This window comes from Plecotus auritus (genome assembly GCF_963455305.1).
Source record: "Plecotus auritus genome assembly, chromosome: 12".
NCBI classification, from domain to species: domain Eukaryota; kingdom Metazoa; phylum Chordata; class Mammalia; order Chiroptera; family Vespertilionidae; genus Plecotus; species Plecotus auritus.
The window spans coordinates 13,563,675-13,589,054 of record NC_137778.1 but is presented as its reverse complement, the minus strand read 5'-3'; the positions used below and the strand labels follow the sequence as shown (position 1 = coordinate 13,589,054).

At 48.1% G+C, this 25,380-nt stretch overlaps 1 protein-coding gene across 2 annotated transcripts in view; it reads right to left on the bottom strand.

Moving 5' to 3' along the window:
* The window catches only part of HHAT (hedgehog acyltransferase), a 221,125-nt gene that overhangs the window by 165,796 nt on the left and 29,949 nt on the right, over positions 1 to 25,380 (bottom strand). For both annotated transcript variants that reach the window (XR_013959496.1, XM_080649230.1), the window contains exons 4-7: positions 23,365 to 23,478; positions 15,413 to 15,607; positions 14,118 to 14,333; positions 6,769 to 6,940 (exon numbers count right to left, since the gene is read on the bottom strand). Coding sequence is in view for 1 of the 2 variants with exons in the window: in XM_080649230.1 (XP_080505356.1) it covers positions 6,769 to 6,940; positions 14,118 to 14,333; positions 15,413 to 15,607; positions 23,365 to 23,478 (697 nt within the window). In the remaining variant the exon portion in view is untranslated. The remainder of the gene's footprint in view (positions 1 to 6,768; positions 6,941 to 14,117; positions 14,334 to 15,412; positions 15,608 to 23,364; positions 23,479 to 25,380) is intronic.

The following is a 25,380-nucleotide window of genomic DNA, read 5'->3' as shown; positions in this document are numbered from 1 at the left end:
GCCTTTAGAAACCAGCAGGTACATTACACAGTGCAGCAGTTTGAGAGGGGTAGACAGTGGTCGCTTTCAGTCACCAGCTGGTCACAGGAGGGCTGGGAAGATGTGTTCAGTTGCAAGAATGCCTGGGTAGGAGCCTCAGTAAGTGTGAACTAGAAGGCTGACGGTGCCTCACCCCCCAGGTGCCCACCGCAGAATCCCAGCCTTCATCTCCGATTCCACCCTCTCCCCCAGCCCCACAGTCAACCATTTAGATTTTAATGCCAGTCAACTCTCCCTCACAAATGTCCCAAAGTTGTTTTTCTGTCGATTACCACAGATCTCGAAACACGACCCTGATTCAGGCCTCCATCACCTCATCTGCCTTTCCTTCTCACTTCAATCCATCTTTCTACCAAACCCCCTACCTATCCAGGAGCTTCTGACCACGCTGAACTTCTTTCAGTTCTACAAATATGCTCTCAGCTTTGGGCTTTGAGATATGCTGGTCCCTCTACCTAGAGCACCTTTCCCCCAGCTCTCATCTATCTATTACCTCTTTCATTCCTAAGCATCCCCCTGGTTTCCTCTTACATGTTACCTCCTCTGAGAAGGCTTTCCAAGATCCCCTAGGGCAGTCATCGGCAAACTCCTTAGTCAACAGAGCCAAACATCAACAGTACAATGATTGAAATTTCGTTTGAGAGCCAAATTTTTTAAACTTAAACTTCTTCTAACGCCACTTCTTCAAAATAGACTCGCCCAGGCCATGGTATTTTGTGGAAGAGCCACACTCAAGGGGCCAAAGAGCCACATGTGGGCTCGCGAGCCGCCGTTTGCCGACCACTACCCTAGGGGCTTAATCACAAGGAACAACAACAGCCTGTAATTATTGGAATCAAGAGTCTAGACCAGTGGTCGGCAAACTCATTAGTCAACAGAGCGGCAAACCGCGGCTCGCGAGCTGCCTGTGGTTTGTGAGCCGCAGTTTGCCGACCACTGCCCTAGACTGAGCCAGGCACTTCTCCTGGGCCCAGCACCCTGGGCTTCCACTCTCATAGGACCTGTCTCCCTGCACTGGAATAGGTTTGGTTTTTATTTTTTCTAAGCAAGTCTCTACCAGGGGTCCTCAAACTATGGCCCGCGGGCCACATGCAGCCCGCCGAGGACATTTATCCGGCCCGCCGGGTGCCGCTGCCTTAGCAGCCGACTCGTCCCGGGCCCACAGTGCGCATAGGAATTTGTTCATAGTTTTTTTGTGTTTTTTTAAACTATAGTCCGGCCCTCCAACCGTCTGAGGGACAGTGAACTGGACCCCTGTTTAAAAAGTTTGAGGACCCCTGCCTAGACCATGCATTCTGTAAGGACAGAGGCTGGACTTGCCTTGTTTGCCTATGCATCCTTGTCATCGAAACCAAATCAGCTCGTTTAAATCAATCAGTTCACTCGTGAATGAGTAGAGTGCAGTCCCTTAACTGCTGTTGTCTGTCTGGACCTCCCACTTGGCCACTAGACTGGCCAGGCTCTCTGACCCAGGGGTGGGCTGTGACCTGATTTCTGTGTGTCTCCTAAGCTGGATCTGTCCAGAAGGCAGTGCCTGAGAGGAGGCAGTGTGTTTGCACCTAGGTTGTTTATTTCTGCACTTCAGGTTGAGACCCATTAGTTCAAAAGCTGTCAGTGCCAAACTCAAACCCTTATACATAAAATGGTTTTGAATATAGCCCAAATAAGCAGACTTTTGCTACCTACAGCTCAATTCCTTTGTATACCCTGTGAAACTGCCAACATCTGCTAGTAACAGATCAGACAAATCTCGGGGCTATAGCGATCCCAAACCGCTGCTACCCCTAGTTCTGTGACACAGAGTCTCCAGTGACATCACCTATGCATCCTGATCCCACTCCCCCAGAGAGTGCTTTCTCCCCTCTCCCTCTGAGTTTGGGCCCCACAATGTAGCTTCCCTATTGTGAGGGACTTCCCCCGAATGCAAACCCCTCAGAGCATCACCCAAATAAAGCTTGTGTGTGACTGCGACATCATGCTCATGTCTTTGTCCTTGATCAGCCCTGAAATCCCTCCAACTCCCTACAGGCAGAAGCCTGGGGAAGCCTGCATACTTACAATTTCCAAGTAGTCTCCCTGTGATCATTTTTAATCTGTCTTGTAACCCTAGGTTTAAATTTATCATCTAGCTTAGTCAGTATTACTTCTAAACCGAATCTTCACCTGCAGAATTCTGTTCCAGCAATTCAGAACAGTCTCCAATTCTCATGACCCTGGTTATCCACCTCAAATCTCATTGGACTTTCAAACTCTAGCCCCTATTCCCCTGCCTTGGACAACCATTTGGGGCACTGGCTCCATCAGTCCAGTCCATGCTTCTGGCCCATGCTTCCCAGGAGCTACCGCTGGATGATGTAAGAAGAGGGCCTTGAACCGAGTGCTCTCTGAAGTTTCTAGTTTCCATCCCCAAGAGTCTATGGTTCATAATATTTGCAACAGAGCTTACACTAATGTGGCTGGAGATGGAATCGAGGATTATGAGCACAAAGCAAATGGCACTTAAGGTCTTGTTTGTAGATCTACAGAAAAGGAAAGAGATTTGTTAGCATAATCAGATCCTGTGCCTTGATTTTTTTTCTATTTGTTATGACACAGAGTAAGCCTGAGTTCCTACTACAAACGTTGGAAGGAAATAATTCATCATACATGTTTCTGAAGGCCAAGTACATTTTCTTGGTGGAGTCCTAACCATCCAAAAATATCTAAAAATGAGATCTCACTTCACACAAATCAAATAGCGCAGTGGTAAGAAATGTTAACACACCTTGACTAGTCCCTTTCCCTTGTGGACATGAGCCCAAGCCCAGGCTTTATCCACACAAGACTCTTGGAAGGGAGAATGGCTGGGAATCTGAAGACAATGGATAACTCCAACAGCTAGAAGTGATCGTGGTCACGGATTTTAGGGACCGGCTGGTTTGAGTGGTTTTATCTGCCTGTCCTCCCAGCTGCATAGTAACTTTTTGCAGAACAAGGTTCCCTAATCTTTGCATTTTGCTCTGGCCTCAGAGGCATCAACATCTAACAGATATGTGCACAGGCATGTTTGCTGCTGAGGGAAAATCCTCGAGTGCTGTCTGTGATGTCTATCTGAAGTATAAGACCCCCAGCCATAGCCTGGCAATGAACACACCTGAATGCAAATACTAGAAGGAGAAGAAATAGAGAAAGAACGGGAAGCAATATTTAAAGCAATAATGACTAAAAATTTCCCCAAATTAATGTCCCACACAAAAACCAAAGATCCAGGAAGCTCAGAGAACACCAAGCAGAATAAATGCCCCAAAAACTACCCCTAGGTTTATTATACTCAAACAGCAGAAAATCAAAGATAAAGGGGGAAAAAAATACTGAAAGAAGTCAGAGGAAGAAAAAAACCACCTAACCTATAGGTAAACAGAGATAAGAACGACATCTAACTTTTCCTCAGAAACTATGCAAGCAAAAAGAGAGTAAAGTGAAATATTTATAGTGTTCAAAGAAAAAAATACCAACCTAGAATTCTGTATATGGTGAAACTATCCTTCAAAAGTGAACAAGAAATATGTTGTCGGACAAACAAAAATGGTGGAATTTGTTTCTGGTAGACCTGCCTTGCAATAAATTTTTAAACAAAGTCTTCAGAGAGAAGGAAAATAATATAGATCAGAAACTCTAATCAACATTTTTAAAAAAAGAAGAGCATCAGAAAATGAATAAATAAAGGTAAAATAAAAACTTATTATTATTTGTAATTGATCTAACCAATAATAGCCTTTTCAAAATTAAAAACAACAACAACAATGTATTGATGATTACAGTTTATATATAAGTGAAATGAATGACAACAATCATAAAAGTGACGGAGGGAATAAGGAATATTTTGTTATAAAAAGGATTTAGGAATATATCATTTCAAGGCACTTGTACTACCATGAAGTGGTACAGTGCTATCTGAAAGTGGACTTGGGTTAGTTGCAAATATATTGCAAACTTTAGGGCAACCACTGAAGATAAGCACATGATAAGATGTTCCATCCTATATAATAAAACCCTAATGTACAAATCGACCAAATGGCAGAACGACCAGTCGCTATGATGTGCACTGACCACCAGGGGGCAGACGCTCAACGCAAGAGCTACCCCCTGGTGGCCACTGGGCTCCCACAGGGGGAGCGCCGCTCAGCCACAAGCTGGGCTCATGGCTGGCAGCAGCACTAAGGACCGCTTGGGGGATGTCCGAATGCCAACTTGGGCCCACTCCCCGCAGGAGGACATCCCCCAAGGGATCCCGGACTGCGAGAGGGTGCAGGCCGGGCTGAGGGTCACCCCCCACCCCAGTGCACGAATGTTGTGCACTGGGCCTCTAGTATATTATATGTGAATAGGGAATTGCAAACTAAAGCAAGATACTACTACACACCTATTAGGATGGCCTAAATCCAAAACACTGATAACACCAAATGCTGGCAAGGATGTGGAGTGACAGGAACTCATTCACTACTGGTGGAAATGCAAAATGGAACAGCCACTTTGGAAAAACAGTTGGCAGTTTCTTACAAAAATAAGCATTCTCTCACCATACAATCCCGAAATCGCACTCCTTGGAATTTACTCAAAGGAATTGAAAACTTCATGTCCACACAAAACCTGCACACAGATGCTTGTAGCATCCTTATTCATAATTACTGAACTCAGAATCAACTAAGAGGCCCTTCAGTAGGTGAATGGATAAATAACCCATGTTGCACACCGACCATGGAATAATATTCAGCATTAAAAATAACGGAGCTATAAAGTCATGAAAAGACATGGATAAGGCTTACATCCATGTTATCAAATGTAAGAACTCATTCTGAAAAAGCTGCATACCGTATGATTCCAACTGTATGACGTTCTAGAAAAGGTAAGGCTATGGAGATGGTAAAAAGATCAGAAATGAACAGGGTCGGGGGGAGGAAGGGAGGAAGAGAGAGTGCAGAGAATGTTTTGAGGCTGCGAAATTGCTCTGTGTATAAACGGTAGACACGTGTCATTATACATCTGTCAAACAGACTACAACACTAGCATAAATCCTAACATGAACTATGGACTTCGGGTGACGATGATGTGTCAGAGTAGGTTCATCAGCTGTAACAAACGTGCCGCTCTGGTGGGGTACTGATAAGGAAAGAATCTGTGGGGAAGTGGGGCGAGGGTTGCGGGGGTCGGGGGACATATGGGAAATCTCTGTACTTCCCTCTGAATATTGCTGTAAACCTAAAACTGCTCTAAAAATAAAATCTTTTTTTTTTTTACAAAAAGGTTTTTAAAAAGGGAATCATGAACTTGTATTTGAGGAGAGGTGAGAGAAGGTGATGGGATTGCAGGTACTAGCAAGGGGCTTCTAGGACTCCGGTGAGTTCTTCATCTGAATGGTAGATACACAAGCAAATCACTGGTGAGTCCCCGAGTCCCTGGATGGCCTTAGAGGTAATGGCTGTTGAGATAACAGCTTTGCTTTACTGCTTCAGCCTCGCTTTGAGTTGTGTCTTCGTCGTTACTCATAATTAAAATCACCCCAACTGATACAGCCTCTTAAATTGAATACAGTACAACTGGGGTTCCGTGTAGTATAAACCATCATTTGATCCTATTCTGTTTTGTCTACTCGCACCACTGAAAGCTTAGCACATTAATTACGCCAACTGGAAGGAAGATTTGTTTGGAAAGAAGAGACTGTCATCAAAACAGCTCATTGTTTTTCCAACATGAAAAAGGCCTCTTCCTTGAAAAGGCTCTGATTAAGCGTGTGTGACTCCAAGGACAATCAGGGTTGTTTTTTTAATCTATAAATCACCAAACAGATAAGAGTCAGGCTTGTACTCTGGCCCCAGCAGGGAGCGGCTTAATCTGGCCAGAAGATCACACATTCCCCATTGGAGCTACGGGCTGGAGGTCAGACCACAGGGTGAATGCAATGACCACAGGGCATTCTCCAAAGGAGAGCAAACTGGGAAAAGAGGAGATTTCGTTCAGAACGGGGCGCGGCCAGTGCTTTCTTAACCTGAGGGATAAAGAGCAGTGGTTTCTCCGCAGTCAAGTCCTACACTGGAGACAGTCCTGCTGAGGAAATAACTTCAGTCCCACCTACTTGAAGATATAAAGAAATGGGCAGGCCCTAGCTGGTTTGGCTCAGTGGATAGAGCGTCGGCCTGCGGACTGAAGGGTCCCAGGTTCAATTCCGGCCAAAAGCACATGCCTGGGTTGTGGGCTCGATCCCCAGTAGGGGGTGTGCAGGAGGCGGCCAATCAATGGTTCTCTCCTATCATTGATGTTTCTATCTCTCTCTCCCTCTCCCTTCCTCTCTGAAATCAATAAATATATAAATAAATAAATAAATAAATAAATAAATAAATAAATAAATAAATGAATGGGAAGGCAAGAAAAAGGGGCCAAGCCCGACTGGTATGGCTCAGTGGTTGAGCATCGACCTATGAAACAGGAGGTCATGGTTCGATTCCCGGTCAGGGCACATGCCCAGGTTGCAGGCTCGATCTCCACTGGGGGGGCGTGGGGGAGGCAGCCGATCAATGATTTGCTCTTATCATTGATGTTTCTATCTCTCTCTCTTCCTCTCTGGAATCAATAAAAATATATTTTTTTTTAAAAGGGTTTGCCCAAGACAACTGCACCCCCGTGTATCCCCTGTCCAGCTTCCCTCTGAAGCCAGCTCCTGCCGCTCATTCTGACAGTGATTCCCATGATTACCTAGGGTCCAGCAGGAGACGGCCCTCAGGAGTGGTGCGCTGCCATAGAAGGCGTGCATGTACATGAGGTGCACCATCAGCTCGGCCAAGCACCAGCAGACGAAGAGGCGGCCCAGCCCCCGGACCAGGACGGGCAGGCTGAGCCTCAGTGGGCACTGCTCTGGCTGCCGCATCTACAGAGGAAACAGAAGAAGTCATCAGATTGCACCTCCGTCTTTCAAATCTTTCAAACAGTCCCCAAGACAGTGGTTTTAATAAACTGCCTCAAGCATCACTGCTGTATCTACGAAGAGAGATTTGGTTTCACTTGCCTTGGGAGCACTCCATGTTCTTGGGTTAAAAAGTCATGCCTGAGCCTGAAAACTGTCCCAAGGTAAGAACGGGATGGGGTCGACCAGCCAGCCTAGAACCAAGAGCCGAGCCGGGTTCCACAGACTTTCACCCAGCAACCACCCTGCCAAAAACCTGGAACTCTGGGGTCTCTTGGGGTTCAGTGCCACCCTGCCTGTCTTCACCCATCACCCCCTCACCTCTAAGGCTGGTAAAGTAGGGCCAAGTCACGAAGGGGCCCAGGACTGATGAGAGAAAGGCAAAATTAGCCAGCCGGGTGTAGCTCAGCGGCTGAGCGTCGACCCAGGAACCAAGAGGTCACCGGTTCGATTCCCAGTCAGGGCATATGCCCAGGTTGCGGGCTCGGTCCCCAGTGGGGGGCGTGCAGGAGACAGCGATCAATGATTCTCTCTCATCATTGATGTTTCTATCTCTCTCTCCCTCTCCCTTCCTCTCTGAAATCAATAAAAATATATTTTTAAAAAAAGAGAAAGGCAAAATGAGAGGTGGAGCCTGAGGACAAGGGAAAATCACGTGTGGGTGTGTCATCTGAGCTTAAGTTGTGTTTGAAAACAGTCAGAGTAAACACAAACAGTCTCTGGCTGAGCAGGTGGTCAGGGTCATGGTTAAGAACATGGGATCCGATTCTAGCACAAACCACACAGCTGGGTGATCCTGAGCAAGTTGCTTACCCTCTCTGAGGCTTGGTTTCCGCATACATCAAAGGGGGGGGGGTGGGAATGTTGTGGTGATTAATATAATAAACCAAGGACTAAGTGCACCACCTGGCACATTAAAAGCACTGGACGACTGGTAGTTCATCTCTGGTCATTATGTGCCTTGTACTGCACATTCTTCCCCTTCACCTTCTTCCCTCGTGGCGTCCCAGACCACCAGACACAGGGCACAACTAGGAAACGATTCAGAGCCAGACGTCAAAGGTGACGCAGGGATGTCTGGGTTAGTCATAGATACAGACAAACCACTCAGAGTAGACTCAATACCCGTGGACAATACAGACCCCCAAAATCAAAGTCCTGCCCAGGTAGCCTGGTTCTGTGGCCTCTCCTGACTGCCTGCTGTTTAGGGATGCACAAAAGTTGAAAACACAAAGATGACGAAATGTATAAGCAAGCTCTGAGATATGAAGTGGATTCCATTTCAGCCTTACACCACTGGACCAACAGAAGACAAGAGGGAGTGTGGGAGTTTTCTAGATCTGACACTCCTCAGGGCAAAACTTCCCACCGGGTTTAAGAAGGCACAATTCCGTGCCTTCACTGGACCACAAGGGACTTTCTCTGCAATGCTCAGCCTGTCGCCCTGGCTGGTTGCCTCCAAATGCGGGCTAACAGAAATGTCTACACGGCACAGAACAATCCAATTTTTCATTCTATTTGCTTTTACCTAAAACAGTTGTAACTGCCCTGGTCGGATGGCTCAGTTGGTGGGAGCATCATCCTATACACCAAAAGGTTGTGGGTTCGATCCAAGGTTGGGAGGCAACCGATCAATGCCTCTCTCTCTCTCTCTCTCTCTCTCTCTCTCTTTCTCTCTCTTCCCCCCAATAAAAAGTATGTTTTTGGGTGATGATTTTAAAAAAAGTGGTTATTGGTCTTTCTTCAGAGTCGGATCATTATCACAGTCTATTTATATCTTCAGTCTAATACAGTGGTTGGCAAACTCATTTGTCAACAGAGCCAAATATCAACAGTACAACGATTGAAATTTCTTTTGAGAGCCAAATTTTTTAAACTTAAACTTCTTCTAACGCCACTTCTTCAAAATAGACTCGCCCAGGCTGTGGTATTTTGTGGAAGAGCCACACTCAAGGGGCCAAAGAGCCGCATGTGGCTCACAAGCCGCAGTTTGCCAACCACGGGTCTAGTAGCCTCCCTTTGACTTAAAAAAGAAAAAAAATCAGCCTTGGTCCCTGTCCGTCCAGCAGGAAGAAAGGACGTGCTGTCCACAGCTCACCTAACGAGCAGATTGCTCTCCTGTCTACGTGCAAAGCAATTCATTCGAGGTATTTCCAACCTGGGGGAGTGCCAACCCTGAGACCACTGGAAACTGCCATCAGCGGGAATTCAAGGCGCCACTAAAAAAAAAAATGCACGTTAACTCATCTGCAGAGTGCATTTTAAAGCAGATTATATTTTAAAACCTCATTTCATGCAAATTGCATAAAAAGGAATATTGAAGGCTTTTAAAGATATTCTGATGATGACAGATGACAGTTTTCCAAGAGGAAGACTTCCTTTCCTTCTCACAGTAATAATACGAGTGTTTGAGAGCCTGCACGAAAGCCTTCCCCGAGCCGGCCGTTCACCTGTGCCTCCTGGGTGCCAATCTCTGCGTTTGGGTCAAGGGCATCGGAGTCGCGGCTTATCCCTCTGTGGCAGGGAGCTTCTGCCAGCCAGTGGTCACAGGTGATCCCTCTACTCACAGCAAGCCATTCCCCAGTCAGACCCTGGCTGCCCCTCCCCAGGCATCCAGACCCAGGCGGTGGTAGACAGCGGCGTCTGCCAGAGCAGCGAGTGGGTGTTGCTGCCCCAGGACTGGGCCTGGTCTGGCCAGCCTGGGCCTCCAGACCCGCATGTCCACAAACCACGCTGCACCTTCTCTCCAACTACCGGGCGCTCAGCACATGGGCATGAAGAGGCGCCCATCTTTATTCCTTCCACCCCAGTCTGCTCCCTCTGCCTCCACATCACCACCTGTAAGGTGGCAATAACAACAGCAGCTCTCTCCGAGGGCCTGGTTCGCAGCAAGTGCTCAGTTGGTATTATTTATTACAATTCCTATTATTCCAGGTAGATGCTGGAACCCGAGCCCACTCCAGACCCTGAGCAGTGTGTCAGGGACACTGACTGTCTATCCGGCTCTTGCCAGCCCCAGCCCCTCAGGGGCTGGGCTCCCCTCTGCACCTGCAGCAACTGCCTGGGTCTCTCTTCCAAACCAGCACACTACCCAGAATTCCCTGCTGCTGCACCCACCAGACTGGACACCCAGGGTCTCCATTCTGGCCTAAACTTACCCCAGAGTGGCCGGAGCAACAATAACAGTCATGGTTAACACCTCGTAGTGTTCATGTGTCAAACCACATTACGTATACACACTCCTTTAATTGAATCCCTATTCAAGGTTGCGAGGGAGGTACTATCATTCTTCCCGTTTAACTGATAAAGGAAACTGAGTCACAAGGAAGGTGAGTAACTCACCAAACACTCTCCAGCCCCCACTGAACGATTCAAGCTCTTCAGAGTGAGGTGTGGTGGCCCAGGCCCTCGCTAAGCAAACCAAGAGCATGTCCTGCCTTTCCCTCCTCGCCCCCTGCCCGCCCCCAGGGGTCCCGCCAGCTCAGTATCTGAATTCTACAGACCATGGGATTAAAACAAACAAACAAACGGGGCCCGGAACTCCAAATGCCATCAGAGGTGACCCTCAAGTTAAGGCACGGAGGCCTTTTCACAGGAAGTGTTTCCTGTTCATGACGGATGTGTGCAAATTCCACGTGCCTCACATTACAGAGGACACCTCTTCTTTACGTCCCTCATCTTGTGCGTGTCCATGTATGTGCTAAACCAGTGGTCGGCAAACTGCGGCTCCAGAGCCGCGGTTTGCCGCTCTGTTGACTAATGAATTTGCCAACCACTGGACTAGACTAAATGTTACCATCTAGTTGGAAGCTGTGAGGATTAGGCAATTGTGGCATATTGTGTGCAAAGAGGTAAAGGGTAGTATATGACAGTGGTGGGCAAACTCAGTCCACCGCAAACCGCGGCTCCCGAGCCGAGCCGCATGTGGCTCGCAAGCCGCGGTTTGCCGACCACTGTAAACAATGGGTGAGGGATACGTTCTCTCAGGGCTGTGCCCAGCAAGGTCCTTTTCGCAGATTTCTAAATGGGACTCTGCTGCCCCCTGATGGCACAGCTCCACCTCCTGCTCGCAGAAGTTGGTAAGCATGGACCTGGGAGTCTAAGAACCGGGAATTTCAACGTTAGGAGTCCTTCTATCTGAAGGCATTTATTCAAACACTCCTTCAGAGCAAGTTAGCCTTCTTCCTCCCCACCCCACCTTTCCCTTCTCTGAAACACCCCTTCCACCACTAGATTAGCTTCCTACTTCAGCTGCACCCTTTTCGACCCCCTTTTCTCGTAGGAGGTAAGTGCCCCGCAGGCAGCTTTGGCTTCTGCAGAAACCTCCTGGCTGGGTTTTCGTGTGCCCTGTAGCTGAACATTTTGTCTTTTCTAGACCAACTTCTTTGTGAAACTTCCTCGATCGTAGGCAAAGGTTTCCGTTTGTCTTCCCGAAGTTTCCTGCTTTCGGAAATTACTTCCGATTTGAAAGGGGTAGAAAAGAGAGAGAGCCGGGACACAGATGCCACCCAGGCCCCACCCCTGGGTCCCTGGGGGAAGACACCAGGCCTCCTCTTCCCCAGACTGAGACCCAAGAGAACGGACGCCCTTGGCCGAGGGTTCAGGTGGCGGTCATCTCAAAGCCCACTTCTGAGCGACCGAGAGAGGACCTGCCTGGCCTCCCAGGTTCCTGCCTGACCCCACAGGGTTCCACTTCAGAGGAGCAGAGAGAGGAAAAGAAGGATGAATCTGCCTAACAACCAAGTGCGCATCCCACAGGGCCAAGCTCCTCCATGGACAAGAGGCAGGTAGGAAAACAACGTTTCCATGTTTCTCTGAGAACCACTCCCTGGCTTCAGAGAGATGCGGGGGAGGGGGACTCGGGTGTGCAGTCCAAAAGTTATTGACTGCAACGTTGGGAAGAATTAAAAACTCTCAGTGGTGAGGAGACTGTAAGAGACAACTTAGAAGGCCTGAGCCCACCTACCCTGTGCCCCTCCACCCCGCCCCCGTACCCCATCTTCTGAGGAGCTTAGGAGAGTGGTTCTCAACCTCTAGATTCATCAGAACCACCTGGAGGGCCTGTGAAACCACTTGGCTGGGCCCTGCTCCACCCCCACCCCCACCCCCCACCCTGAGCCTCTGACTCAGCAGGTCTGGGCGGGGCCTGAGAATCTGCACGGCCACCAAGTTCCCAGGTGATCCTGATGCTGCTGGTCCAGGGAACACACTCTAAGAACTGGAGTTAGATCAGCTGTCATCACTACCCACCTCTGTCTTACACAATAATTTTGAACAGAATTTGCAAACAGATTTAAAATTACTTCAGGACAAAAGAATGATCCTATGCAACCCAAACTGAGGTATGCAAATCCACATGCTAAACAGTGTCTGCCCAGAATACCAAGGCCACCTACCGATTTGCAGAGGAAAAACAGCTAAATAATTTAACGGGCACCTTTAAAGCATGACATTATTGTTATCATGCAGGAATATACTTTCAAGGACAATGCATGACTTAGTGGAATTTTTAAGACAGAATTAAGGGATTTCTAAGAACCCTCTGACTTTTCCAGGGGCCACGTTTTGTGTTCGCCTCTGAAAATGTTCCACATTGGCTCTGCACTTTTAACCGCACTTCTAGGCCTGTGTGTGTGTGTGTGTAAATGTATGTGGGGCTGCACATGTGTGTACTGTGTGCACATGTGTGTTCTGTGTGTGCATAAATGTACTGCAGGTATAGGTGTGTACTGTGTGTGCATGCATGTTATTCTCCTCACTTCAATCAGGATTTTGTTTTGATGGTGAGAGGTAGGAACCTCGCTGAGAAACGCCGTTTTAGGTGTTTTCAATTACTAACACTGTAGGTGAATTAACTGCATTAACATGTTCCATGAGGCTAGCTGTGAAATACGAAAAAATCTAAGTGGGAGGAAAAGTGAGGTGGGAATGAGGAAGGTGGCTTGACATGAGCTTCAAACCAGGTTGCTGTGAAGAGAACACCAGCAGGGTCCTGGCAGACACGGGCACCAGATGCAAAAACACACTTGCCCACCAACCCTCCAGCTCCACCCTCCATCCCATCTAAATCGCCCTGAACAATTCCCAGGCTATGGCAGTTTGTGAAAATAAGAGGGAGCATACTATTTGCCAATCAACAGCTCAGACAGCTTCTCTTTCTACTTTGCAAGCAATACCAGGAGAACCCAATTTCTACTTTCCCTGGGACTGTCCTGCGGGGCTCCCCAAGGGTTCCTTGCTGTGCCCAGTTATTAATCCTGGTTGTCATAGTCCATCGAGAATCAGGGTTGGGACAAGTCAAGTTTTATTTTGAGGGCTGATTTTCCTGAAGTATTTCTTATGTTTAAAAAAAAAATCAAGACAGCCAGCCAGTGTTGCTCAGTGGTTGAGCATGAACCAGCTGGTCACGATTCGATTCCCAGTCAGGGCACGTGCCTGGGTTGCAGGCTCGATCCCCAGTAGGGAGTGTGCAGGAGGTAGTCAATCAATGATTCTCTCTCATCATTGATGTTTCTATCTCTCCCTCTCCCTCTTCTTTCCTCTCTGAAATCAATAAAAGTATATTTTTTAAAAATCAAGACAATATCCGTGACAGGTTTGGCTCAGTGGATAGAGCATCGGCCTGCAGACTGAAGGGTCCCGGGTTCGATTCCAGTCAAGGGCATGTACCTTGGTTGCGGGCACATCCCCAGTAGGGGGTGTGCAGGAGGCAGCTGATTGATGTTTCTAGCTCTCTATCCCTCTCCCTTCCTCTCTGTAAAAAATCAATAAAATATATTATTTTTAAAAAATAAAAAAAATCAAGACAATAATGTGATTTAAATTTGTGAGCACTATGCCTGGCTGGTGTTGCTCAGTGATTGAGTACTGACCCATGAACCAGGAGATCACGGTTCAATTCCTAGTCAGGCAATGCCCGGGTTGCAGACTCAATCCTCAGTAGGGGGCATGCAGGAGGCAGCCAATCAATGATTCTCTCATCATGGATGTTTCTATCTCCCTCTCCCTTCCTCTTTGAAATCAATAAAAATATATATTTAAAAAAAAAAAAAAAAAACAACTCAGGGGTCACTTACATGAACATGGCACCAAGGACAGAGGCTTAACCTACAGAACACTAATCCAATTCCCAGGGACCTACCTGTCCGATGAACTCGGGGAAGCTGAGGATGGGCCCGTTGTGGAAGACTGGGTAATAGAAGACATAGGCCATCATCCAGGGCAAGGAGTAGAAGGTGCGCCCGCCTGGCAGCTGCTGCCAGCAGAACTCGAGGCTGAAGCTGGTGTAGTACAGGCAGCGGACGGTCAGCGTGAACTGCAGCAGGTAGTACTCGTTTTCCGTCTTGTACCACCCTCTCTGCAAAGTCGCCAGGAAAGAACAGCCCGTGAGTGGCAAGGAGGGACATGGCCCCGTCTCCAGGGCAGGAGATTTCTTCCACAGGTAGAGCCGCAGTGCCATAAAGGGAGCGGAGAACCACTGAACAGCAGGTAAACCCATGGTAATCAAAACAAGCAGTTAAAGAGCAGCGGGCAGAAGAGTGTCTCTAATACCAACCACCAACTCAGCATTAAGCCTGATGCAACATAATGAAGATTTTCCCAGTATGCACCTGTCGGATCCATCCAGTGGGTATCCTGAAGGTTAGCCACAACCAATGGACACTGTGACAGCTCCTCCAACAATTCTGAAGACAAAGCGAGGCTTATAAATGTCACACGGATTGTCCACTAGCTCATCTTTCCCATTAAGTGCCCATCCAGGACACACGAATTCTAAGTGCCATCACTTGAATCAATGAATGAGTGAGTGAATGAATGAACGAACAAAAATAAAAACACCACAGGAATTCCAGCTCTGCAGTGATTTAAGAAAACATATAAAAAACTTCCCAAAATTTTCTATGCAAAGAAATACCTGCCGTATCAGTCTCGGGGGCCATCATGGGTGCCAGATGAGACAAGGCATGTGAGAGCTTCCTGTAAATTGGACAGCACTCTCCAGCTGGCTTTTGATGAAATGCACAGGGAACTATTGCTTTCTTTTCTCTCTATTGCTGACCCTCTGTTCCTGTGATATGTGCCACCATCCATGCCTACCCAAACTGGAAGAAAAGGTTAGCCCTGGGCAACCTCAGAGGACACAGCTTCAAGGTTAGCCCTGTGCAACCTCAGAGGGCTCAGACACAGCTTCAAGGTTAGCCCTGTGCAACCTCAGAGGGCTCAGACACAGCGTCAAGGTTAGTCCTGTGCAACCTCAGAGGGCTCAGACATACCGTATATAGCTACAAAAGACGACTGCAGAATGCAACATGCAACAACCGCACATGGCCACTAGGAGGAGCCCCATCACAGTTCTTCAATTGTTGCCTGAAAAAGGGATCTACAGGATGGGGGCACCACTCAGGGGACCTTCTCCTCCCCAACGGAGACACTTACCTTAATTTCCTCCACATCTTGCAGCCTCAGAGTGGAGAGCAGGAGGAGAGAACAGAGCCATGACAGGAACAGTGACCGGAACTGGGCTACGCAGAAGGAGATGACGGTGTGGAGGAAGATCATGGCCGTTCCAGGGGCCCCCAGCACACACCAGCAGGCCCACATTCCATAGGCGGTGAGGAACCAGGGTCTGTGCTGTGGACAGAAGACCCCATGAGAGAGGCACGGGGGGGGTGGGGGGAGATAAGGGTGAGCTAAGGGGCATTGTTATGGGAGGTTCTACCTACGAGAGGCTAATGCTTGGTGACCTCCTGCACACACTATCCTGCAAAAGTGAAGGTGAACGCAAGTACTGGTGAACACTTCCCAGGAGTCTCACTGAGAAATCCGGGCCATCCAAACCACAAAAGGCTTTTAAAGTCTAAACCGCAGATTTAAAATTAAATATTTAATTATATTTTTACTTTATTAGCATATTGTTTACAGTCTAATTTATGTCACAGAAAACATGTATCTTACCTGCTTTCTGTGATACTGAGGCCTTTGCACATCAACCTGATTAAAACATTGTCTCGTTTTAGAAGAATCAGAGAATATCTTTCTATTTAATTATCAAGTTTTATAGTGATTGCCATTGAGTAACTAAATAGGTAAATTAGCATGTCTCTGCTTTTATGATAAATTCTTGGTCATCTCTGGCTCACTTAAAAGCCACAAGGAGGTTTAACATTGTTTGAAAGGCAATATATCATAGTGGTTTAATTACTCAAGCTTTTAAGTCCAACTGCCTAAATAAATCCTAGTGGCCCCATTAACGAGCTGTGTGACCCTTGGTGAGTTGCTTCATGTCTCTTGTGTCTCAGGTTTTTGGTGTTTTTTTTTTTTTTCACATATATAAAATTAGGATAATGCCAGTACCTACTTCAGAAGGGTGTTGTGAGGACTTAGTAAGTAAATGCATGTGAAATGCTTACAATGGTGTCTGCATACACAGTACGTACAGTAGAAATTTCAGTTGTTATCCTATAGGGAAATAGGATGTGTCTTTTCAGCGTGCATGTAAAATATGGCTTCTAGGAATGTCTTCTTGTAAAAACAAAAAGCCTTCTTTAAGGGAAAGGCAGACGTGGGCAGTAAATTGTAAATCCCATCCTTAGATGTTAGCTCTTCCAAAAAAAAAAAAAAAATTGCTGAAGTACAATTTTTCCCAAACCTATACTCCAGCTCAAGAGAGAAGGCTTTAAATGAGCGATGACGTCAGCCACTTTTAAGTTCCAAGAAAATCAGAGAAATCTGCAGTTCATTTTTACTATTTTTCCATCCTACTGCCCACAGAGGACAGCCACATAAATTTGCTTCAGACTTTCCCCCAAACACTCACCTCTGGGCAGAGTGCAAGTGTAAGAAACAAGGTCGCCAAAGAGTGTTCTTTAAGAAGTAGTCACGACAAATGAAAGAAAAAGTGGGGGGGTGGGGGCGTTCTTTTGCAACATGACCTACAGCAGCAGCATTTACCACTTGGGATTGTTTCATGCTACGAACATGCACATATACACAGCCACATTTTTATTAAGTGCTACTTGATCCATTTGGAAAAAGCCTTGTTTTCTGGGATTCGTTTGGGAATTTAACCACAGACTTAAGCTGCTTCAACTTGGAAACACTGAACGAACCTTCAGGAAATACTTCATAGTGCTGTGCAAATCCCATGTGCTCGAGAGATTCTCTGATGAGTTCCCCGTGCTCACCAAGGCTACCTGGGGGCACCTGAGCTGGTCCCACATTCCATCCCCCACTGTCTCCCTCCTGCCAAACAGTCCAGGCAGGCGACATCTGATGTCGTTCTCTCTAAGACTTCACAGAAAATGCCCTCTCGTTCACCTCATGTTCTCTGCAAACCCTCATACCGCCCACCCGTTCTCACCCATGGGTAAAGGCAAATCTACTACATATGTTCATGGTGAACAGGCGATGAAAAGGAAAAGATGTGGACAACGCAAAAGAAGCACCTATAAAATACCGATTTTCATCCTTTGTCTATAAAAATGCATGGACGCGGACAATATGTGGTGAAGGCCTGGGGCAAGGGGGAGGGCTTGGGCTAGAAGGGGGACAATGGGGGGGGGAGGATACATGTGTGTGACGTTCGACAACAAAGATAAATTTTTTTAAAAATGCGATTATAATCCCATCCATAAAACTCCACTAAAATCCTGATATAGGGTGAGTAGCCTTCCATGCCTCATTTCAAAAGTTACACAGTGTGTAACCTTTGGGTTAGCTTTCTCCTCTCAGCATAATTCCCTGGAGATTCATCCACGTTGCTGCAGGTACCAAAGCTTGGCTCCCCTATTGCTGCACAGCATTCCATGATGTGGACGTAACACCATTTGCTTCACCATTCACCCACTGAAGGACATCTGGGCTATTTCCAGTTTGGGGCCATCATAAATAAAACTGATGTGAACATCTGTGTTCAGGTTTAGCGTTCATTTCTCTGGAATGAATGCCCAAGTGTGACCTTGCCAGAACGCATGGTAGTGACATGTTTAGTTCTATAAGAAATTACAAATTGTTTTCCAGAATGGCCACCTTAGGTGCTCACCAGCAATGTCTGAGTGGCCCAGCGTACCCGGATCCTCGCCAACATGTGGTGTTGTTACTGTTACAGCTGAGCCACTCTGGTGGGTGTGCAGGGCTATCTCGCTGCTCTTTGAAAGGATATCAAAGAACGAACAACCTGGAGCTTGAGAATGAGACAGGTTGAACGTTGCTGGATGCGAAATGCATCAGAACTACCCCAACCCCTTAACTGTCTTTATTCCAGGCTCTCCCATTTCTAATAAAGATAAAAAGGAAAGCAGGGGAAGAGGAGAAACTTCTAAAAAACCTAACAAACATTTTTCAAAAACTGTTCTCAGCTTTCTGGCAGAAGAGATGAAGCCAGACTAAGAATACTATGGCCTTTCTCCGGCGGCACGGGGCTTACTGCCCAGACTGAAGTAGGGAGGCGACCTTCCCCTACTCCCCCTGCTCCCTGTGCTCACACTGAACCATTTCTCAAAGGGGGGGGGGAGGGAAGCTGGCTCTCTACCTGATGGCCTCCCTAGAAGACTAACATCCCGTCATGTTCATGTTATTATAATGTAAGCCCAGAATGCAACAGGGTACCTAGCATACAGCAAGTATTTCATAAATACTGGATGGATGGATGGATGGATGGATGGATGGATGGATGGATGGAAGGAAGGAGGGGTGGATGGGTAGATGGGTGGATGAATATGTTTCCCCAAGTCTTGGGATTTAACATGGTAGTTATGACTAAGATATAACAAGAAATTAGCACCAACATTTTAGACTTTTTGGTCCACTAATGTGAAATCCTGCTGTTTCCCAAAGTCTCTACTTCTACCACTTAACCCCTTTATAAACAAAGGCTGCTTTGCCAATGCATCTGAAACAGAAGGGAGCCTTTCCATACCTCACTGCCTACTGTCTGTTCCCCACTCTCAGGGGTTTTTTATGTTGAGGGGATCTCAAGTTGGCACCTGGCAGGGTGCACAGGCAGACCCGAGATGCCACCACCCACCCAAAGGCCCCCACCTGTGGAAGCAGACCTCTGTTGTAGAACTGCTGCCTACCGCCCCAGTGAGGTCTCCCGGGCACAAACCAGTTGAGCTGGCGCATTCCCAAGGCTGAAAGCAGCACCCCTGAGAACAGACAGCGGGGGGGGGGGGGGGGGGGGGGGGCCGCGGGCGGGGAGACTGGCCCTCTTTCCTTTTGCAAATCTACCCTCTTCAGATGTTCTTCAAAGGGAGTCAGGGAGAGCTGGCTGGTAATGCCCCCGCTCACACCATCCCTACTTCTCTTCTGCTCTAGCTTTCCTGGGCTGTGGGCACGGACTGGTAATAGGATGTGCCTGAGTAGTTTCCCTCATTCTCCCATCGGGAGAAATGAAAATGCAAAGCCTCGGTGAAGACTCCTGTTGGCAACTGTACCAGACTTTGCTGTGTATTCATTCTCCCGCATCTGCCTGAAAAACCACTCGGTGGGGCGTTGTCTGAGAAAGAAATGAAAGGAGTCCATCAGTGATCCTGATGTCCTGATACATGGCATAGCGAATTACATAATCAAGGGGAGCTGCTGCTGAAAAATATGTCTGTATTTCTCCGCAAACAAACAGGGAGAAAACAAAACCATCCCAGAGTCCAAAGGGCTGCATTCCAGCCTGCTTTTCCCCGGGAGCAAGGCGGGGGAGGGGGCCGTCCATCCCTCCCCGGATCTGCACTGATGGAGGAGGAAGAGCCGGGTTCCAGGAAAGCCATTAGTGCCTGAGATCCCTATTAGGTGTGCGGTTTCGGTAACCAGCTGGGAGGAGCGCCTGTTCCCCCGGCGGCCCTCCCGAGGTTACTTTACTCATCTCAGCCAACATGCTTTCAGTCCTGTGGCCGATGAGCTCAGCGGTCTGGGCCCGGATGCTAATGATGTGGGTTCAGATACAGTGAAAACTGTTCTGTGGTTAGCAGCAGCCCCAACCCGCAGCCCCCACCCCGGGCGGCCTTCTCAGAACCTTCCTGCAGGGTTATTTTCCGTTCCGAGGGTAGGGAACACAACGTCTCAGGTGGTGGTGAGGCCACAGGGGTGTTCGAGAAAGGAGGAACTGTCTGACCCGCCCAGCACACGCGCCAATCATAACAAACCACAGCCCAGGCCCAGAGCCGCTATTCAGCCGCCCCTCCCAGGGCACCGGGCCCTGGCACAGTCACCAAAACCCAAAGAGCCCTGCCCAGAGAAAAGGCCTTTAACCTCGGCCAAGGAGCTCAGTGGAAAGTTTCATTACTTGTCATGGCAGAAAAAGAAAGAAAGCAAGCTACGCTTTTGAAAATAACCGGCCTCTCTTTGGAAGGGGGCGGGGCTTGCAAGGCAAGAGACGAGATTAGATATTAGATGGAGAGGCGAAGCATCCTTCAGGGTTTAAGGGCCGTACCACCAAGAATCGCTAACACCTGGCCCTGCACCGTGCTGGTCATAGTTCCGGATGCGTCCAAGGACAGGGAGATAAATGAACTCCCGTCCAAATCTTCCACCCTAAGTTCCAAAACACCCACCGAATGAGGGCCATCTGGAACACTTAGCCCAGGTGGTGAAAGCACAGAGCTCATGGGGCCAACGTTGTGGTTCATACTTCTTTAAGGGCCAAGCAGACTCACACAAAGAAAGTACTGTGCCCCAGCCCCAGCCAGAACCCCCCTCGCCAGCTGTCGCACAAATCAAACCTGTGGTCCCAAAGGGGACGGGGGACACGGGACACACACACATACACACACACAGATGACTCTGTGAACTCTGCCTCATTCCAAGAAAAATGCAAAGCCACCTCCTACTAACTTTGGATGACATGTGTTCTGCAGATAAAATGACAGGTCCAGCCCAGTGGTTGAGCATCAACCTATGAGCCAGAAGGTCATGGTTCAATTCCCGGACGGAGCACATGCCCGGGTTGTGGGCTTCATCAGCAGTGTGGTCTTCAGGAGGCAGCCGATCAATGATTCTCTCTCATCATTGGTGTTTCTATCTCTCCCTTCCTCTCTGAAATCAATACACACACACACACACACACACACACACACACACACACACACACACACACACTAGAGGCCCAGTGCACGAAATTCATGCATGGGGGTGGGGGGGTGGGGGTTGTCCCTCAGCCCAGCCTGCACCCTCTCCAATCTGGGACCCCTCGAGGGATGTCCGACTGCCCGTTTAGGCCCGATCCCACTGGGCAGTCTAAACGGGCAGTCGGACATCCCTCTCACAATCCAGGACTGCTGGCTCCCAACTGCTCACCTGCCTGCCTTCCTGATTGCCCCTAACCGCTTCTGCCTGCCAGCCTGATCACCCCCTAACCACTCCCCTGCCAGCCTGATTGATGTCTAACTGCTCCCCTGCCAGCCTGTTTGCCCCCAACTTCCCTCCTCTGCCAGCCTGGTCACCCCTAACTGCCCTCCCCTGCAGGCCTGGTCCTCCCCAACTGCCCTCCCCTGCTGGTTTGATTGCCCCCAACTGCCCTCCCTTGCAGGCCTGGTCCCTCCCAGCTGCCCTCCCCTGCTGGCCATCTTGTGGTGGCCATCTTGTGTCCACATGGGGGCAGGATCTTTGACCACATGGGGGCAGCCATCTTGTATGTTGGAGTGATGGTCAATCTGCATATTACTCTTTTATTAGATAGGATAGAGGTCTGGTGCACGGGTGGGGGCCAGCTGGTTTGCCTTGAAGGGTGTCCCAGATCAGGGTGGGGGTTGAGGTGCTACCATCCCTGTTGCACAAATGAGGAGATGAATTCAAAGGTATTAACTAACTTGCTGAAGACTGCATGGCTTAAAACCCACAAAGCTGGGAGCCAGCCAGGGGCTCCTAACCACACCCAATACTGCCTCCCAAGATGGAAAGAGCCTTAACTCAAAGTTGCAAGAAAACTAAGAGGGGGAACATCTGTATCCTAAACCATGTGGATTTCTTGTTAGGTTCAATCAACCAATTAAATTTATATCCCTCCCTGGGGAACTGGCTGTCCAGGCCATTTCACTATGGACATTCCCTTTGCTGAGACCACATTTCACTTGTGGTGACCACATTCCATTATCTCCCCTCCCGGTATGCATAAAGAAGTCTCCACCCAGAAAAAAGCCCGCCAGAAGTCCTTTAAAAGCCGTTGACTCCCGTCACTGGGTGCTGGAGCCATCCAGGCTCAGCCATCTGGTGTGCAGATGATCAAATAAATTAGTAATCCCTCACCACTCTGGCCTTGTTCCTCCTTCGGACCTAACATTTCTGATGATGACCTAACATTTCTGATGATGTTAAGTACAAAATAGGAGTTGAAAACAGGAAGTTTGGAAAGAGGGAGGGGCATCTAGCCAGGAACCTGGAGTTCATCTACATTTCACATTCCCAATGGGGGTTATAGCTCCTCCAACGGAGGGGGAGTTGGTTCTTGAAGGAAAACGTACTCTTTATAAATAAAGCACGGGCATGCATACAGTACATAAACAGATATGCAGTACATCTGTGGTTCAAATTTCACAGAGCAGTGACAATTAGGAAAAACAGCTAAAAGTGCTCCTGGCGGGGGGTGATAATGAAGAAAGCTAGAGAAACACTCATCTATGAGTCACAAACAAGTAGTAGCAAGAACAAGAGGGAAGCAAAGGAGGCCAACCAGACGGGGCACACGGGTCCTGAAGCACAGGCAGAGTGGTGGGGCGGGCAGGACATGAAGAATTCAGTGTGCCCAAGGCAACCTCATCTTGCCTTCTACTCACGTGATCAATTAAAAATATATCAAATCTCATACACACAGAAAACAGTATCTGTGACGTCCATAAGGTGTACGAAGAATAATGAAATAGCACCGCACACCCACCAGCAGCCTAAGGAAAACAAGGCTCTCAGTGCTTTGAAGGGCTCTGGGTATCTACCCCCCACCCCCCAATCCCAGCCCAATTCTTTCTACGTCCCTCCCTGACCGGCCGTGACCGCTGTCCTGAGTATTATGTTAATTCTGTATTATCTTATCTTTCTTTGTACATTTGCAAGTGTGAATCTAGTTTGCACACTTCTGAGCTCTGTATACATGGGAGCCTATCGGACAGATTCCTCTACAACTTACCCGATTAGCTCCATGTCATAATCCAGAAATTCATCCATGCTGATAACTATAGTTTTACTTTCAAACCTTTACATTCATTGGTTTGGAAAATAACTTGAAGGAAGAACGTACAGGATAAGGACGTATTACTCCTGTACCTGCAATGTCTGATCGATCATTAATAATTCATTCTCAGCTCTTCCAGGCCCATACCCATGTCTACTGATTCTTAGCTCAGGGCCCTTTCTTCACAAAAAGCAAAGGAGAAAGAGGCTTAAAAGGAAACGATGCAGAGTCATACCTTCCTTGCAATCTGGTTGGCCATTTGCGACACAGCCAGGTGACCGAGGAGGAGCCACACCAGCCGCTGCTTCCCCCACTCCATCCAGAAGCTCCACTCGAAGTCGGTCTGGTCCTACATAGGCCAAAAGCAGAATTTATCAGAAAGGTTCCAGTACATTCTGGAACACAAACTCCAGCTAATAAACCAACTGGAAAGAAGGCCAACGGGAGTCCAAACTCTACAAGCTTGACCCCCGGTGGGAGCATGCAGGAGGCAGCCGATCCATGATGATTTACATAACACTCCCATCCTTGACCCTACTGAACCTCCACCCACATACACTCTCCCCTCCAGCGTGGCTGGTCTCATTGCCATTCTCTCATTGTCTTTGTTAAAGCTGATTCCCCAGGACCCTCTGCAGGACAGAAACGATCATTATTCCCATTTTATAAACAATGAAACTGGGGTTAAAGAATTCAGTTGTTACCCAGCATCACACAGACAGTGTACGTCATGAACTGAGCTTATCTCAGCTTAGTTATCTCTCTCCCTCACCCTTCTTCTCTGAAATCAATAATATATATTTTTTTAAAAAAGTGGTGGGGGTGTGGAATCAGGTGACCCAAGTTCTAGTCATGTCTGTCGCTGTGTAAACCGACCAGGCACTTAACTTCTGGACCTGAGCCTTCCTGTGTGGGAAATGAAGGTCTGAACTAGTGCAATGTCTAAGATTCCTTTCAGAAAGTGAAAAAAAAAACTTATTTTTCAGGCTAAAGGAAAGAAACACTAAGGGTGTGGGTCACCCACGCCCAGGAACTCTGAGCCCTGACTGTGCGTGATCTTTCAAGAGAGGGCTGATCTCCTGCTCACCACCTCGTGACCAAGCCAGGTCTCCGGGTTCCCACCCACACTGGCAGCATGCTCTGTTCCAGAAAGTTCCCTACTCATCCAGCCTGCCCTCTTCCCCAGAATGGGAAGAACCCACCACTGGGTGTGGATTTACTACACGGTATGGTCTGCCCCCCATGGGGTAAGAAAACTACCCACGGAGAGGTTAAATATCATGCCCAAAGTCTCCCACCAATAATGGCAAAGCCCAAGTTCAAAACCCAGACCCTCAGGCTGCAAAGTCTGTGTTGCTGTGATAAAATACGTAGTATAGCTCTGGCTGGTGTGGCTCAGTTGGTTGGGCGTCATCCTGTGCACTGAGAGGTCACCTGTTTGATTCCACGTCAGGGCACATGCTTGGGTTTCAAGCTTGATCCCTGGTGGGGGGCATGCAGGAGGCAGCCGATCGATAATGTTTCTCTCTCTCATCACTGATGTTTCTGTCTCCCTCCCCCTTCCTCTCTAAAATCAATAAAAACATATTTTAAAAACAAAGAAAAGATAAAGGTTCTAGAAACCACGGACTCAAAAGGAGTGAATCCATGGATAACAAAAGGGGAACATCAGCATCCAGAAAGACTGCAACATCTGAAATATCATAGGAAACAACCATCATACCCTTCTCCCCAAAATACTAGTAAAAGGAAGGTCTGCTCCATATGGCAGACACCACCACTTGACTCAATCCACACTCCAACCCCCTGCTGGAATGACTTCCTACCTATACATTAGTGGTTAGAAAGCAGGAAACTACATTTCCCAGCATTCCCTGCAGCTTGCACGTCTGCACATGTCGTATGACCTTGCTTCTGGTGAACACAGGAAGACTTTGAAGGCGAAAGAACATAAAGAAATATGGGCTGTGAGACTCTCCTGAAAGAATGGTGGCGGAAGCCCTTTGGCTGCCCCCCAGCAGCCCTGGTGGAGACTCCAAGGCCCAGGCAGGCCGGCGGTACCCAGCTTCCTGGTGTGGCAGTTTGGGGAGTTCTCAAGCCGTGAACTGTGCAGCAGCAGCAGCAGCAGCAGCAGCAGCAGCCCCAGTGTTGCAGGCTACTCCGAGAATTGCTACTGGAAGCTCACTTAGTGCCTGTCCCCACAGTTTTTTGACTATTCTGAGATCTCCTGAAATTCCCACAATAAATTCCT